We start from the raw sequence: 14,374 nt of genomic DNA, 5'->3' as shown, positions 1-14,374 counted from the left end.
TCTCTCAGTTCTAATCCTCAAAGGGAATTTACAAAACATGTTTAATAGACAAGGCTATGAACTTCACTTCATAAATCTGGATACAAAAAATCATGGACTAAATATAGACATTGGCTTTATAGCACATTATAACCTGCCATTTGATAATTGCAGGTAATCTGTCTGCATTTTACCAGCTACATTCTTCCCCTTTTTTTCCCCACCCCACCTTTCTCTCACCTATTGTCACAGGGCCTCTCATCCCCCTGCCATGCATTTGCATTTTCACAGACCAGCATTTTGTATATTGACTTCCATTCTACCCAGGAGAGAACATAAAGAAACAACAAACTCTCCCTATGCCTGAAGAAGGGTGTCTGTGCCTGAAAGCTTGCAAAGAACACATTTTCCAACTATTTTGTTGGTCTAATACAAGATATCACATTTACCTAAAGAACCTTGTCTGCCTGTCCACAGGTAAAACACTCTTACTGCTTTAAATTATTATTTCAGATCAAGGAATGGAAAAGAGTCTGTTTGAATATCTACTTCAGTTTGATTGCACAAATACCTGACATTTTGCACAGTCCCAGTTAAGGAAACATTTGAACATGATGAATCCAACTAAAGTCAGTAGAAAAATGAATTTAATGTTACTGGCCATTGGTTCAAGCCCCATATTTGTACTTCGCTATGTTTTGAAATTTTCCATAATCCTTTTTTATTCCTTTTTCTTGCAATCATAATAGAAACCAGTGATATGTGTGCAGCAATTTTACAAGATGGCCCTTGAATCATGTATTTTCAATGAAAAATGAAAGGACTAGACACGCACATAAAGGCTGAATTAATCTTTGTAATTAAATGGAACATTACTTTGCCATGAATGATTTTAGCTTTCAGACTGTATTTCATGCTAATTTTTCAGTGAACTGTAATTGTATTAATTTTAAATTTTTATTAGAAGCTCCTAAAAAAAACCTTTGCAAAGTTGTGTTTCATATACAAGAGTTGCCTAGAATTGTTTAAAAGAGTTTTGTGCTTATTTCAAAACCATTCTAGTAAATACAGTATTTAAATATACAAGGATGTTCATGCTTAAAGTCAACAATTTTTATATCATGATAAAAATAATCTATAATGCAATGCAGCATACGGTGAATTGGTTTATCCCTTTGGAGTTTGGTTAAACTATTAAAATATCCTAGTAAATATACGTAGAAGGTCTATAATTCAAGGTAACAGTAGTACACTCCTACTTAAAGGCCTACCCATGTTGTTAGGGGGGTTTAAACGAACCTCGGTATAAAACGGAGTCTGGTCCCAAAGTACTATAATATTAATCTGGGTCAATAGTGAGCAAGATGTTGATAATTCTTAGATACCAAGTTTATGAACAGGATAGAAAAACATGACTAGATTAGGATAGAATGACCTTCAGATGCACTGAAATGCAAGCATTTGAAATCAGTTGGAAAGCCAAGAGAGAAAGCATGGTGTTTAATTTTGAAACTGTACTCATCTGATTGACAATATAGTTAGAATGATGGTAATGCAAATGCAAATTAATGATGAAATCCTGACCCCAGTAGCTTCTACTGAGCTGTAATTAAACCCATCTTTTTGGATTGTATTGAGTGGTACTTAGAGGTAAAGAGTAGTAGGTGAGGAAATGAATGAAACGACACAACAGTGGATGTGCTAGATGAAAAAACAAAAGGCACACTTGCGACACAGTTCTGTGCACAGCTTCCTAACTGTAGACTTCTGTACACTTAATTTTATATTTTCCCTATATTTCAGGGCATTGCTTTCTCTGAGTCTGGGATTATAAATGTGCCTTTAATCTAGCTAAAATAGCCAAAAAACTCTTTGGCCTTGACAGGCTTTCCATTTTCTAGTGCTGTGTGAATGAAGAGTTTTCAGATGACACTTTATCATGAGGTAAACAAGCAGGAATGCCTGGCTAATAAAAACTTTTTGAACTTGTTTGGGTGCAGATAGTTAGGGTTACATCCTCCTCTCTCCTGCTTGGGGTAGCTACTGTGGGAATGGAGTATATACTGATTCAAAGCCAATGGAAGTAAACTGAAATACCTCCATAACCCAATGGGCTTTAAGTCAATCTCACAGTGACCTGTTTATTACAAATCTCCTCCCTAAAATTGCCTATTTGTAGTATGGACAACATCCCCTAGCTTAGAGATGCACATGGCTCCTTTTCCAACAAAAAGATGTCAAATTGGAGATTGCAGCCACTAACCCTGCATGTCTTACCCTGCACTAGCAGACCTAGATATGCAGTTATCACCACTCGGCTGATTCTTCTCCACATTAGTCCTTCAGGAAGGATAGGGTTTTTTTCCCCTTTCCCCAACATTTTAACATTTATAAAAGATAATAAAGCCTTGATTCAAAAACATGTGCCTAAATTTAAGCCAGTGTCCTTTACCAAGCCTATATGAGACCACGTGAATAATAGAAGATTTAATTTGTGAGAACTATAGCGCCAATCTAGGTAAGGAAAGAAGCAGAAGCACCTAGCAAGTACTGCTAGGAGATTTTTTTGTATGAACAGTGTATTAGCTGAAAAAAATGCAGTTCCAGGTCAACCAAAACTATGTGAAGTTTAGCACTAAAATTAGCAAATAGTTTCAGCCCAAAATGAGAAGAATTTATGAAATGTTTGAACATTTTATTCTGAGTTTTTAAAAAGTGTTATGAATAATGTAGTTAAATTTTGTTAACAAGAATAAGAAACATTCAAAAATAAAACAAAACATGAGTATAACCCTCCCCCCACTTCACCCCCATTTAATTTTTTTTTTTTTTTGGTTTTTCATAGCCTTATGTGGAAAAAGGAAATATTTTCCCCATGCCAAGTCATTTTTTTTCAAATGTTTTCTTTGGTTCCCAAACTGAACAATCAGTTATTTTCACAGCAATCCCAGTGAGGCGTATGACTAACTGCATTGTGATTGAGGTGGACTGGAGAAGCAAAGTGGTAGAATGGACCTCTCAAAGGAAATGATTCTTGTACATTTGTCAAAGGTTTCTAACAAGGCCAAGAGAATTTTTAAATGGGTGGGGAAGGCATGGCAAGCAGGTTTTTAATATGAATTTTTAGGTCTGAGACTATGATTTGCACTATTACAGTAGTAAATTCTAGGGCAGCATTCCAACAAAGTACCAGAGACAATGCTTAACTTTTAAGCTTGCAAGCAGTCTGCTGGATTGCACAGGGACTGTTTACTTGTTCAGTGTGTCTGGGTTTGTGCAGTGGGGTATCTAAGGAGTTTACAGCACATAGATTTAAAAAAATCACCTCTTAACATGATGAATGACCTAATAAGAATCTACTCTAAAAAAACAAACATAGACTTAAAAAAAAGCATCTCTGGATATGAAGCCTCTTTTATAGCTTTTTTATAGGTCATATTGTAAGCAGAACAGGTTCGATACTGCTTGTTCAAGATCCATCTACTTCTGTTGTGCTTGAGAACTTGAGTGGATGGACTTCATTAAAATCATATACATTCCTTTTACAGCATACAGGCCACCTGGGTGCAGTCATGCTGGTAATATAAGCCTCAAGTATAACCTGAAAATAGAACATATTTCAGTTGTTCCCAAAAGCACTCTTACGACTAATCAAAAGACACTATTCAGAAGCACACAGCCCACTGTAATAAAATTCTATCATGGTTTCAGAAATTGTGACTAGTTATACTGATGACATTGTCTTTCTTTCTGAAAACAGAGTTAATTTAGAGTTTTCAAGTTTTTGGGGTGGTGTTTCTTATCTGTTGGCTGTTTTTCATTTATTGTAGGCTGCCCTGAGCTTTTTTGGATGGGGCGAGATGTAAATCTGAATAATGATAATAATAATAATGAGGAGAAGGAGGGCCTACCCACCTTTTGATCAAGGGCATCAACTTTATTGCACCTATTATACAAATTCCTGTCCTCTCTATTCTTGTCTTTACTTGCTACAGAGTAAAGAAATCTATTCTATATATTTATAATTCTTTATTTCTTCAATGTAAAATAGGCATGAGTGCTTTTAATAGAAATTAAAATTACATAATACAGGGTTTTCCTCATGTATAACCTCAAAAGCATGTGTAGTGTATTTTGAACTTTAACTGTTGATAGGATGAGGGGCTACTACAAACTTACTTTTAAGACTGAAAACCCTTTGTGGCAAGGCTCATCAAGTATTGTATATTTTATACAGTTTATCTATCTAGGTAGTTATGTGGCACTTGTTATGGTAATATCTGAACACTTTGGGCCAGATTCAGTTCCATGTGTTGTTAATCCCATAAATGGATTTAGGTGTCTAAGTGAAATTATATTCTACTCTATTTGAGTCCAAGAAAATCCATGAATGCATCTAACTTTATAATGACTGCCATCTTAACTTGGAGTTGCAAGAAAGCAGTGATGAGGAGAACCTACCCACCTTTTGTATTAATATTTTTTCAGAGGTTCAAGCTGGATGGCATAGGATCATGTTTACATACCTAAATTCATGTATATGCCTAATACGTGGAATAGAATCTGGCCCTTTGTCCTTACAGCAGCCTTAGCAAAATGCAGATTTCATAACCTGACTAAAGTAATAAAGGAAGTGTGATCTGGGAATTTAGGTCTCTGAAGTCAAATCTAGTGGCCTGTCAGCTAGACAGCCCTTCTTACCTTATGATGTGCAGTGCAAGAGGCTCTGACTTGGCCTAAGGCATCTCAGTAATTCCACAATATAAAATATATAAATAATAATAAGGCTAATAATAATAGAAATGATACTTGGGTGAGGTTTGACATTTTCTATTAGGAAGTCTGGAGAAGTAGATTGTTCACAGCATCAGAGCAATTTGGGCCTTTCTATATGATTTAAAGATATGCCTCAAGTGCAAAAGGTGCATAAGTAGCATTTTGCTATTGAAACGCACACAAAAACAGGGAAATATAAAGGGCTTAGGTGGTACAATAGGAACAAGACATCTTTGGGACTGAGGGAGTGAGGGCTGAAGAGAAAAAAAGTGTCATAACCACCCTTTTGCTCACAAAATTGCCTATCTTTTATCTGCGGTTCATGATTCTTCCACCTCATTTAACGTGCTCTGCAAGCTAAACTTGGAGTGTAGCATTCCAAATTTCTTCATATAAAGGAGAATGAGTGGTAGTTATCTACACGCTGCTTGTAAAGGGACAGCTTGGGTTTCTTTGGAGAAAGGACACAAGAGGAAAGGTCCACTGTCAAGATTCTTATATAATAAAGAGCTTAGTCCATCTGTCTGTTTGTCCGTAACACACTTGGAGCACTCTGACTGGTTAGTGAAACAACCACTCAGATTGCGGAGTGCTACCATGATGACAGGGATGGAACAGGGGAATGAGGCCAGCGCCATTGACCTTGCCTGCCTCCCTGGCCCTGGTCAGGGCCTTGGAAGTGGTGGAGTGCTGCCATGACAGCACTCTGCTGTCTCTGAGGAGCAGGGCTGGGGGGGGAGGGGGCAAGGCCAGTGGCACTGGAAGCGGCAGCGGCATGAGGTGCTGGTGGGGGGGATAGAGGGGATGGCGGGGCAAGCTTCCCCGCCTCCCCAGGAGGCAGCAGAGATGTGGGGTGGTGGCTGGGGGTGCTCCATCCCCACCCAGCCCCATCCATCTGTCATTCTTAACTGGCAATTGGCTAGCATATCATATGAGGCACTTTCTCAGTTTTAGCTATATGGGCTAGGGACAAACATTAAAAAAACCTGAGCCTGAATTGATTAAGTCTTTGCAGATTAGTCTAACCTGCAGAGAGTTAGACTTTACAGATTAGTCTGACCTGCAGTGGCTCAAACCAGAAGCCCAGGGGCACTAGAGCAGCCCTCCCTTCCACAGGGAAGCTGAACTGAGGAAGGGAGGGTGTGGCCAGGCCCCGGCAGGCCGCTTCAGTGGCTCCCTGACAGCTGGGGGCAATTTGGGCACACACAACTGCCCAGACCCAGAGGGGAACTCTTTGTCCTCCTCCCTCTCCCCCACTGTCATGGGGCTGGGAGGGGGGCCACCGAAGGGAGGAAGGAGGGAAGAATTAACCTCCTCCCTGCCCATTTTGCTGCTGCCCTGCCCCTCCCTTTGCTCTTTGCCCCTCCTGTGCCAGCTGGTATCTCTGCTAGGGCTGGTCCTTGCTCTGGCTAGAGAGCAGAGGGGCAGGGTCAACCCTGTGGCTGGAGCATGGAGCCCCACCCAAAACCTGCTGCGCTGCTAACACTTACACATGCACTGCATGTAGTTTACAGTGCCTCAGACTGCTTTGAGGCACTGCAAACCACAAGTGTGTGCTCATCAGGACATGCCCATGGAGGTTTTCATTTGGTTCAGCATCAGCCCATGGGAGATGGTATGGCCAGGCTTGTCTAACCTGCTCTTGCATCTAGGATGCTTCTCACTACAAAACCAGACAGATCTGAGATTCTGACTTGTTTATGAATGATGGGAAGGATTACAATAAGAAGAGTAGTGGAGGTATTGGTTGTCCTCTTACTCCTCAGCTTCCAAGGCAGTACTGACAGAGTTGATATCTGGCCTATTGTTGGAGTCTTAGTCTTCAGCCCTGGAAATAAGGTAGTGAGGATGCCTGGAGAGATTCCCTGGCCAGTACACTTAGGGGTACTGGCCAATGTGCTCAAGAAGCAGGGCTGGGGGAGGGGCAGTGTTACACTTAGGTTTACCAATGTGCTCAAGAGTAGTAGCTTGGGGGGAGAGGGGAAAGATTCTCCAATTCAGGGCTGACATAGGTGTGAAAGAAGTTGAACAGGGCTTAATTTAATTCTTTTGCTGTGTAACTGTAATCTCTCCTTCTGTAGCATAGGCATACTCATAAATACACATTGCTCATTGTTGACTCACACAGTAACTAGTATAGCTTTCACCAGCGGTGCTTGTGTTGAATCCTGGGGATCAAATGGGAGGACCACAGGACCAGCGTGAGCATCCTCTGTGGAACAGCGTCCACCAGCATCAAAGCCTTACTCTTGAGAAATCAACTCCAATGGACGAGCCACTGCATCCGAATGTCCAAGAACAGCCCCCCTCATCAGATTCTCTTCTCCTAGCTCTCCGTTGGCCAGTGCTCAAAGGGTGGCCAAAGGAAATGGTACAAAAACATGCTCAAGGTCATCCTCAAGCATGGAGGTATTGACACCAACGGCCGGGAGGAGCAAGCTGCTGACTGTTCAGCGTGGCACCACATGGTCCACCAGGGTGCATGCCACTTTGTGGCTCAGTGACTCAATATTGAGGTGGTACGGCGGTGACAGAGGAAGGAGAAGGAGATCAACTCAGGGCTGCAAATCCCACTTCCCCATGCAACAACATGCCTCTGTTGCTGAAGAACATGTGCATCCAGAATTGGGCTTCTCAGTCACCTGAGGACCCATCAAGCCTGCTGGGTATCATCCTAAATTTCAAGGGACTGCTGCCACCACCGAAGATAGGCAGAAGCAAAATCACAGGATGTTAGAGGAGTGACAAAAATAACTAGAGGCCCGAGAAACACGATTTATGAGGCTGAAATCCTGAAAGAACTGGGATTATTTAGTCAGGAGAAGAGAAAACTGAGGAGTGATTTGATAATGGTCTTTAAATACCTGAAATGTGATTATAAAGGGAAAAGATTGACTTTTCTCTGCAGCTATATGGGACAGAAATAGGAGCACTGACCTCAAACTGCAGCAGAGGAAATTTAGGAAGATCTTTCTGACTATGAAGGCGTTCTGACATTGGAACAGGCTCCTAGAGAGGTTGTGGAATCGCTATCCGTGGAATTTTTCAAGAGCAAATTGGACAGACACTTGATTGGGATGATCCTGCCTTGCACAGGGGCCTGGACTAGATGACTTTGTGAGGTCCCTTCCAACCTTACTTCCCCATGATTCTATGACATGATTGAATCATTGACACCCCTATTTTAAGGTCAGAGGCCACCTTTGCTCCTTTCAGAGGGTGGGATCTAGTTTTTATTGGGGTGTTCACTGAGATTGCTGGATTTAAGAAGGTTTCAAGGTACTTACAAATTACACCAGCTAAGAATCCATTCCTTAAGTGCAGGGATCAGGCCTCGGCCTTGTACACCCACAGTTCCCCTCAATGGGCTGGGGCTGGGCCAGGCTCTTCATGGGGCTGCTGGCTGCAGGCTCCCGGCTGGCTTGGCACCAAGCACTGCCTCCAACAACTGTTCCCAGAGCCTGAGGGGCTCCTGCAGCTCCAGAGGTTCTGTCCCACTCACTTTGTACCCAGTGTGCACAGAGGCCAAGCCGGAAGACCCCCGAGCCTGGTGTTCTGCCTTGGCCAGGTGGCATCCCCTTGTGGGCAGGGTGGCTGCTCCCCATTCCTGCACAGCTGTGTGGGTTGGTCTGAGCCCTCACCTCAGATGCTGCTGGGTGCCCCTACTATGGCCTGAGTCTGAAGAGCCCTGCAGCAGCCCCTGCTTCCCACCTAGCCCCCACTCTCCTCTGGCTGCCACCTTCCCAAGGGCCTGGCTGGGCCAGCCTTCCCATGCTGCCACCCCATGCTGCGTAGACCCTGACCCGAGTGACCAGCCCTGGTGCTGCCCCTGCCCATGTGGGAAGGGGTGTCCATCTGCCCGAGCCCTGGCTAGGCTGTCCCTCAGCTCTAGGCCCAGGTTGTCCTCACTCTAGGACCATCAGAGAGGCTTGAGTGCTGCTGGTTGTTGCTGTCGGACACTGCCAGCAGGCCTGAGCCACAGCTGGTAGCAGTGGGAGACATTGGTGGTGAGGGTCACACCCTCTTTCTATTTTTGTCTCTCCTCTTTCATTTTTTCTCTTTTATTTTTCTTTTGTCTTTGTTTTTCTTTTTTCTCTCTCCCCTCTTTTTTGTCTTCTTTCTCTCCTCTTTCTCACTCTTCTTTCTTTCTTTTTCTCACTCTCATCACAACATACTTAACAAATACACAAAAGCAAAGGTAGCATATGAAGTTTTATTTATTGTCACTAGGTTTAGAATTTTTAGAAGATCTGGTATTTACTGTAAAAAAAAAAAGGCAACATTTATGATTATTAACCACATTAATATGTAGTGTGTCTTGCCGTGTACCCCCCTTCCCCCCTCCCCCTCGTTTTGTTTTTCTGGCACACCGGCACTCTGGCACCTTCCAAGGTAGACATTGTGCTTTTTTCGGCACTCCGGCCCAAAAACATTGCCTACCCCTGCTTTAGTGCTTTTTCTTGGAAAGCAGTCTGGAAAATGCCATTTTAAAAAAAGAGCTAATATTGTTCAAAACAGGGTAAATGCACTTTTGTTATACGCTGAAATAGTCAGCTAATTTTTTGCTTACAACTTTGTCCTGATTGGAGCTTTCATAATTCAACATAATAGTGGAGCAGTTAATCCACACAGAATCTGTCCAAACCACTATGGATTTATATAAGTTGCATTATAAATCAGTTTTTAAAGGACAGTTGTTTATCAGCTATTATAAATTATTTTGTTTATTGTGTTGATTTAATCAAAAATGTTAAGGGGCTCAATTATGTAGATGCAACACAAAGGCTGCTTAATTAAGTGATTAAAATGAAAACTTTGAAATATATGCAAGACATTTGAGACCAGCTTAACTCATTTAAGCAGCCAACTTAGTGGAAATTAAAACTGATGAGCTTTTCTACTTGCTTCCTTGAGACTGATATAACAAATAGCATTGGAAACATCTAAAATAAAGAAATCAAATGTTCTAACCCCTCACAAAAGTGCAGCCAGATGGACAAGACAGCATAGTCAGGGTAAAAAATAGGTGCTGATTATATGCAATCTCACAGATGAATTGTGGTTCTCCCTTTTTCTCAGGCATTTAAAGTACCTTGAACACCTTCTAAGCCTCATGGAAAACTGAGAAAACATTCTATTGAGAGATAATTTGGCTCATTTCATATTTCCTGTACAGCATTTGTCTTCTATTGTTTTTCTATCACTGGGGTTATTTGCATGACAATGGGATCTTTCTTGCTTAAGAGTTCATCTGCTCCTGCTGCTAATTTCCCACCTGAAGTCATAATCTTCTGTTTGTGACATCTTAATTATCCCTATAGCAATTAATTGTGATGTCACAAGTGGAAGATTATATTTTTGGGATTGAAGTAAACTCTAAGAATAGATGAACTCTCAAGAAATAAACTATCTGTTTTCTTGCAAATGTCTTTTATGAAAGAGGATGGAAAATAATCCATTAACCCTCCTTCAAGTGATCTAGTTATTGGAACTTCTCTAATTTTTATTATTCTCATTCTTGTCACTTCTTTTATAGGAGGTCCTGGTGCATGGGGGATTAGGTTCTGATCTTTTTGGGATGGGAAAAGATCTGGTAGAAGAAGAAATTTTTTAAATTCTGGTATTCTGTGGCCTTAATGCTATAAGCAGGATTGCAGCATAGAGTAAATTAGCCTTTACAGGCTGAAATTGGTATGTAGGTGAACTGAGTTGCTTATCCTGGGTATGTTGCTGATGATTTTCACAAGATGCTTTTGATTTTTTAATATAGGGGGATGGCCACTAGGGTGAGATGACTCGAAGGTGGCAGATGAGTTTTTTCTCGGTTATTTCAAAATTTCCAGTCATCTTGGTTCATAAAGCCTTAGTCTATTAGATTACATATGAGCAATGTGTTATCCACATGGAGGCTGGAAATCAATATGGTACCATGTGGACTCTGGGGTCTCCTCACATTGAACAGACTGGGTTGGAGATAAATGCAGTTTTTTTCAAAGGCCCAAATAGTTCATTAGGGTTTTCCTTTTTTTCCTTCCATATGGTTTCAGATTTTTGTATTTGAAAGATGCCATTACTAGAGGGAAAAAATTATGGAAAAGTTTTGTAGTACAAAAAGGTACCTTCCTATAAAACAAGGATTTAAAACATTGTACTGCCTCACTTGGTCACATTAGTCTAGTCCATGTACTTGTCATATTTTGTTTGTTTTCTCATCTTCTAGTCTCTTTCTCTCTTTGTGCTTTTTGTCTTAAAAACAAATTGTTTCTATGGCAACTATGGCTGGATGTCCTTTGTGTGGGCAAAGCTTAGTGCCTTCCATGAGTCACTATAAAGTCAGTTTGCATAATTGTTTGCAATTTGTACCATATTTTGTCACATGTAAGTGATCACGTCATAGCTTTTATGGTCACACATATGGTGTGGGTATGTCCTTGCATAAACACTAAGGCAAATTTGTATCCCATTTCACAGAAAAAATCCAAGTGAATGCAAAAAAAAAAAAAAATTGCATTGTTTAATCAAGTTATTGCTTTTTTATTAAACCAAGGAATTCAGAGGTTATTAGGAGCAAATATTTTAAGAAGTGGATTATGTTAAAATAGAGATGTGCAAAGAGTTTAGACTCCTCAGAAAGAATGAATCTGGCTCAATAGTGTGGTCAAACGAAACCATGTGCTCCTTCAAACAGTGTTCACCTCATGTACATTATCATACATTGTTTAAAGAAAACAATTTTAGTTTACACCTGTCAAGGCTCTGACCCTTTCATATTCCTATCCAAATAAATTTGCACAACTGGACTTGAGCAGCTGCTTTATGTAGTTGTGACCATCTTTTAGAAATGCTGTAGAAAATACCATGTGACCATAAGATTAACTTTGCTTGCAGATCCTTACTGAGATTCAGCTCTTATAAGCTGATTCTGCAGTTGTGCTCAGGATCAACTGAGTTCTTGTGTAAACTGAAAGCAGAACCTAGCCCTCAATGAGAGGGCAGGCCAAGCTGGGGATCTCCACTGAGAAATGCATAGCACCCTCCTTCTCCCCTTCCGTACACACCAAAACTCATAAATAAGGCAAAGGGCTACCCTAGAGTGGGCTGAGTGGATGCTCAGAGCTGCATTCAGGCTCTCTTTCTCAGGCATGTGTTCTAGGGTGCTCTAAGGGTGGCGACACTGGAAGCATGACGTGGGAGCAAATAGGCAGGATGTGTGTTATGGCGATGTCCTGTCCACATGCCCAGTGTCCCACAGTGGAGTTGATTAGTTGTGCCTACTTTTCCAGTAACAGGTTGTGGTGAAAACTAGATGATTTCTGAGAGGGCAAGAGTACCATGCAGAAGGAATAGTATGAGAAAAGGGATGTACTTTGAAATGATTAAACTCACAAATGCTTTTTCTTTTTCCCCAAAGGCAAGAGCTGTTATGGCAAAAGTGGGATACCCTGAATTCATAATGAATGACACATATATTATTGAAGATGTCAAAACAGTAAGTGTAACATTTATAGTTTTCTTTTTTTACTGTTGTTGCAACCATTCCCTTCAACCATCCAGAATCAAAGCAGGTATTTTAAACAAATGTAGTGGAGCCAGAATGTGTCTAATGTCTACATGTTACAGGTATTGTGCAGTTAACTGGTTAATTGCACAATTACCTGGAGACCAGCTACATGTACAAAGTAGCTATCATCACACAATGAAAAATTCCAACCAGCTATAAAGTTAGACCTAAAAAATGTGTACTAATTTTATAGCTGGTTGCTATCAAGCTTTCATTTGCATGTGGAGCAGGGTCTCTCCTGCAGCTGGGAGCCCCATCAGCTAACAGGGTTCCCAGGGGCAAACCATGCCCAAAATGAAACCTCTGAGCCCTAGGGTTCTTGACAGTTGTGATCCCTAGGGTCCAGGGGTTTCACTCTGGGCATGGTGCACCCCAGATGTGGGATCCTACTTCTTGGTGGTCAGGGGGAGCTCAGGATTGGGCTGCCACTGCACTGGCAATGAGGCACGGTGGGGATTGAATGCGCAATCCCACAGTCACACTTCCTGCCATGCACATGTGGAGATGCAATTGTGTGAATTGCGCATTAGATCCCATCATGCCCTTAGCTTCATGAGTAGACGGGGCCTATAGTTCATTCTTTTCTTGCACATTTGTGCAGTTTTGCTTCCCCTACATCATACAGAATGCCTGTGGTACAACTATGCATTTGGACCTCTATTTCCTCAGTCCCAGTCTAGTGATTTAATAACAAGACCATTCTACTCTGAGAACATGGAGAACTTTAAAAAATACAATGCTCCCACTCAGAACTCTACAGGGTTTACCATGTCTGAGGCAGGTCTTAGGAACATGGGACCAAGCCTACCCCACCTATCCAACTATGCTGACATGCTCCAACACTGGAAGTTTGTCCCTGAGGCTTTTCTGGGCTTGTCCCCAGTACTTGCCCACTAAAGGCTTGAAGGCAGGCTCTGGGGACAAATCTGGAGCAGCCTTGGGTGAGCTTCTGGCTCTGAAGTGCAGTGGTGCACACTCAGGGCACGCTCAGCCCAGTTCGGAGGGCTGAGTCTAGACCTTTGACTCAGTCTTTGACACACCTTTGACTCAGTCCAGACAAGCTATAAGAAGTAAAACTCAGTAAGAACAAGGAAACAGTGGAGAGAGCACCTTTACAATCTGTCTGAATGGGATTGAGGATAAGACTAGAGTAACCTTTAGGGTTATTTGCCAGCATAAGAAGTATGACTGGTAAAAGGCATTTGCAAACTGGGCCCTAATTTTTTTTTTAAATAGATAATCGATTTATCAGCAGACTCTATAGATTGGATTGCCTGCCTTTTTTCTGTGTGGCTAATTGTGAAAATTTTGGAAATCTACCAGGAAGCTTGTAGTATTATAGATCTTCATGTTTTCAGATGCTGCCTTCAGCAATGATAAAGCATCCAGGCTAGGTTAATTGGAAGTAGAACTATGCAACATATATGTAATAAAGTGCAACATAAATAAAAAATAAACTTCTTCCAAGTATTTGTGACATTCATGAAAATATGGCTAAAGTAAACTTTTTAAAAGCAACAGTGGCTTTGCTTTAATACTGAAGTAGCTTTTCATAATGATAGCTGTTGAACTATGTGTTTTTGCATGTTTCCAGCAGATCAATAGTAATATCACCAATAGTTTTTATAAAAGTGAAATGTTTAGGTATGAAAACTCACAGTAAATGATACAGCAATTATTCTTCATGATAATTTTCTAAGCACACACAGGGTCACATAGCTGTAGTTTGATTCAAGTGCTCATGTGCATCTCTCTCTAATTCAGAATAAAGTATATCACCTAAAATTACACAAAATGGTTTAATTACAACTTTTATTTTAAGTACCAATATAAAGAGGGGACTCTAGTGATTGACCTAGCATGATGATTTTTGAAGAAAATAAATATTTGTGCTCTAGCACTTGCTCTGAGGTACTGATTTATTCATATGAACATGTAATTGCATAGTAATGACCTCAATTCATTGATGGTACAGTCTGGGTGTAAACCACTGATCTACAGGTGAAATCCCCTCTATCCAATTATCAATCATCTGAACTGCCCAAGATAAGCAATCCT

At 41.1% G+C, this 14,374-nt stretch overlaps 1 protein-coding gene across 2 annotated transcripts in view; it reads left to right on the top strand.

Moving 5' to 3' along the window:
* Positions 1-14,374, top strand: part of PHEX (phosphate regulating endopeptidase X-linked) — a 176,973-nt gene that overhangs the window by 113,275 nt on the left and 49,324 nt on the right. For both annotated transcript variants that reach the window (XM_006260602.4, XM_059720851.1), the window contains one exon: positions 12,167-12,244. In XM_006260602.4, the coding sequence (XP_006260664.1) occupies positions 12,167-12,244 (78 nt within the window). The remainder of the gene's footprint in view (positions 1-12,166; positions 12,245-14,374) is intronic.

Source organism: Alligator mississippiensis, chromosome 1 (genome assembly GCF_030867095.1).
Source record: "Alligator mississippiensis isolate rAllMis1 chromosome 1, rAllMis1, whole genome shotgun sequence".
Lineage (NCBI taxonomy): Eukaryota > Metazoa > Chordata > Crocodylia > Alligatoridae > Alligator > Alligator mississippiensis.
Note: the sequence above shows the minus strand (reverse complement) of the source record. Positions and strands in the feature narration are given on the sequence as shown.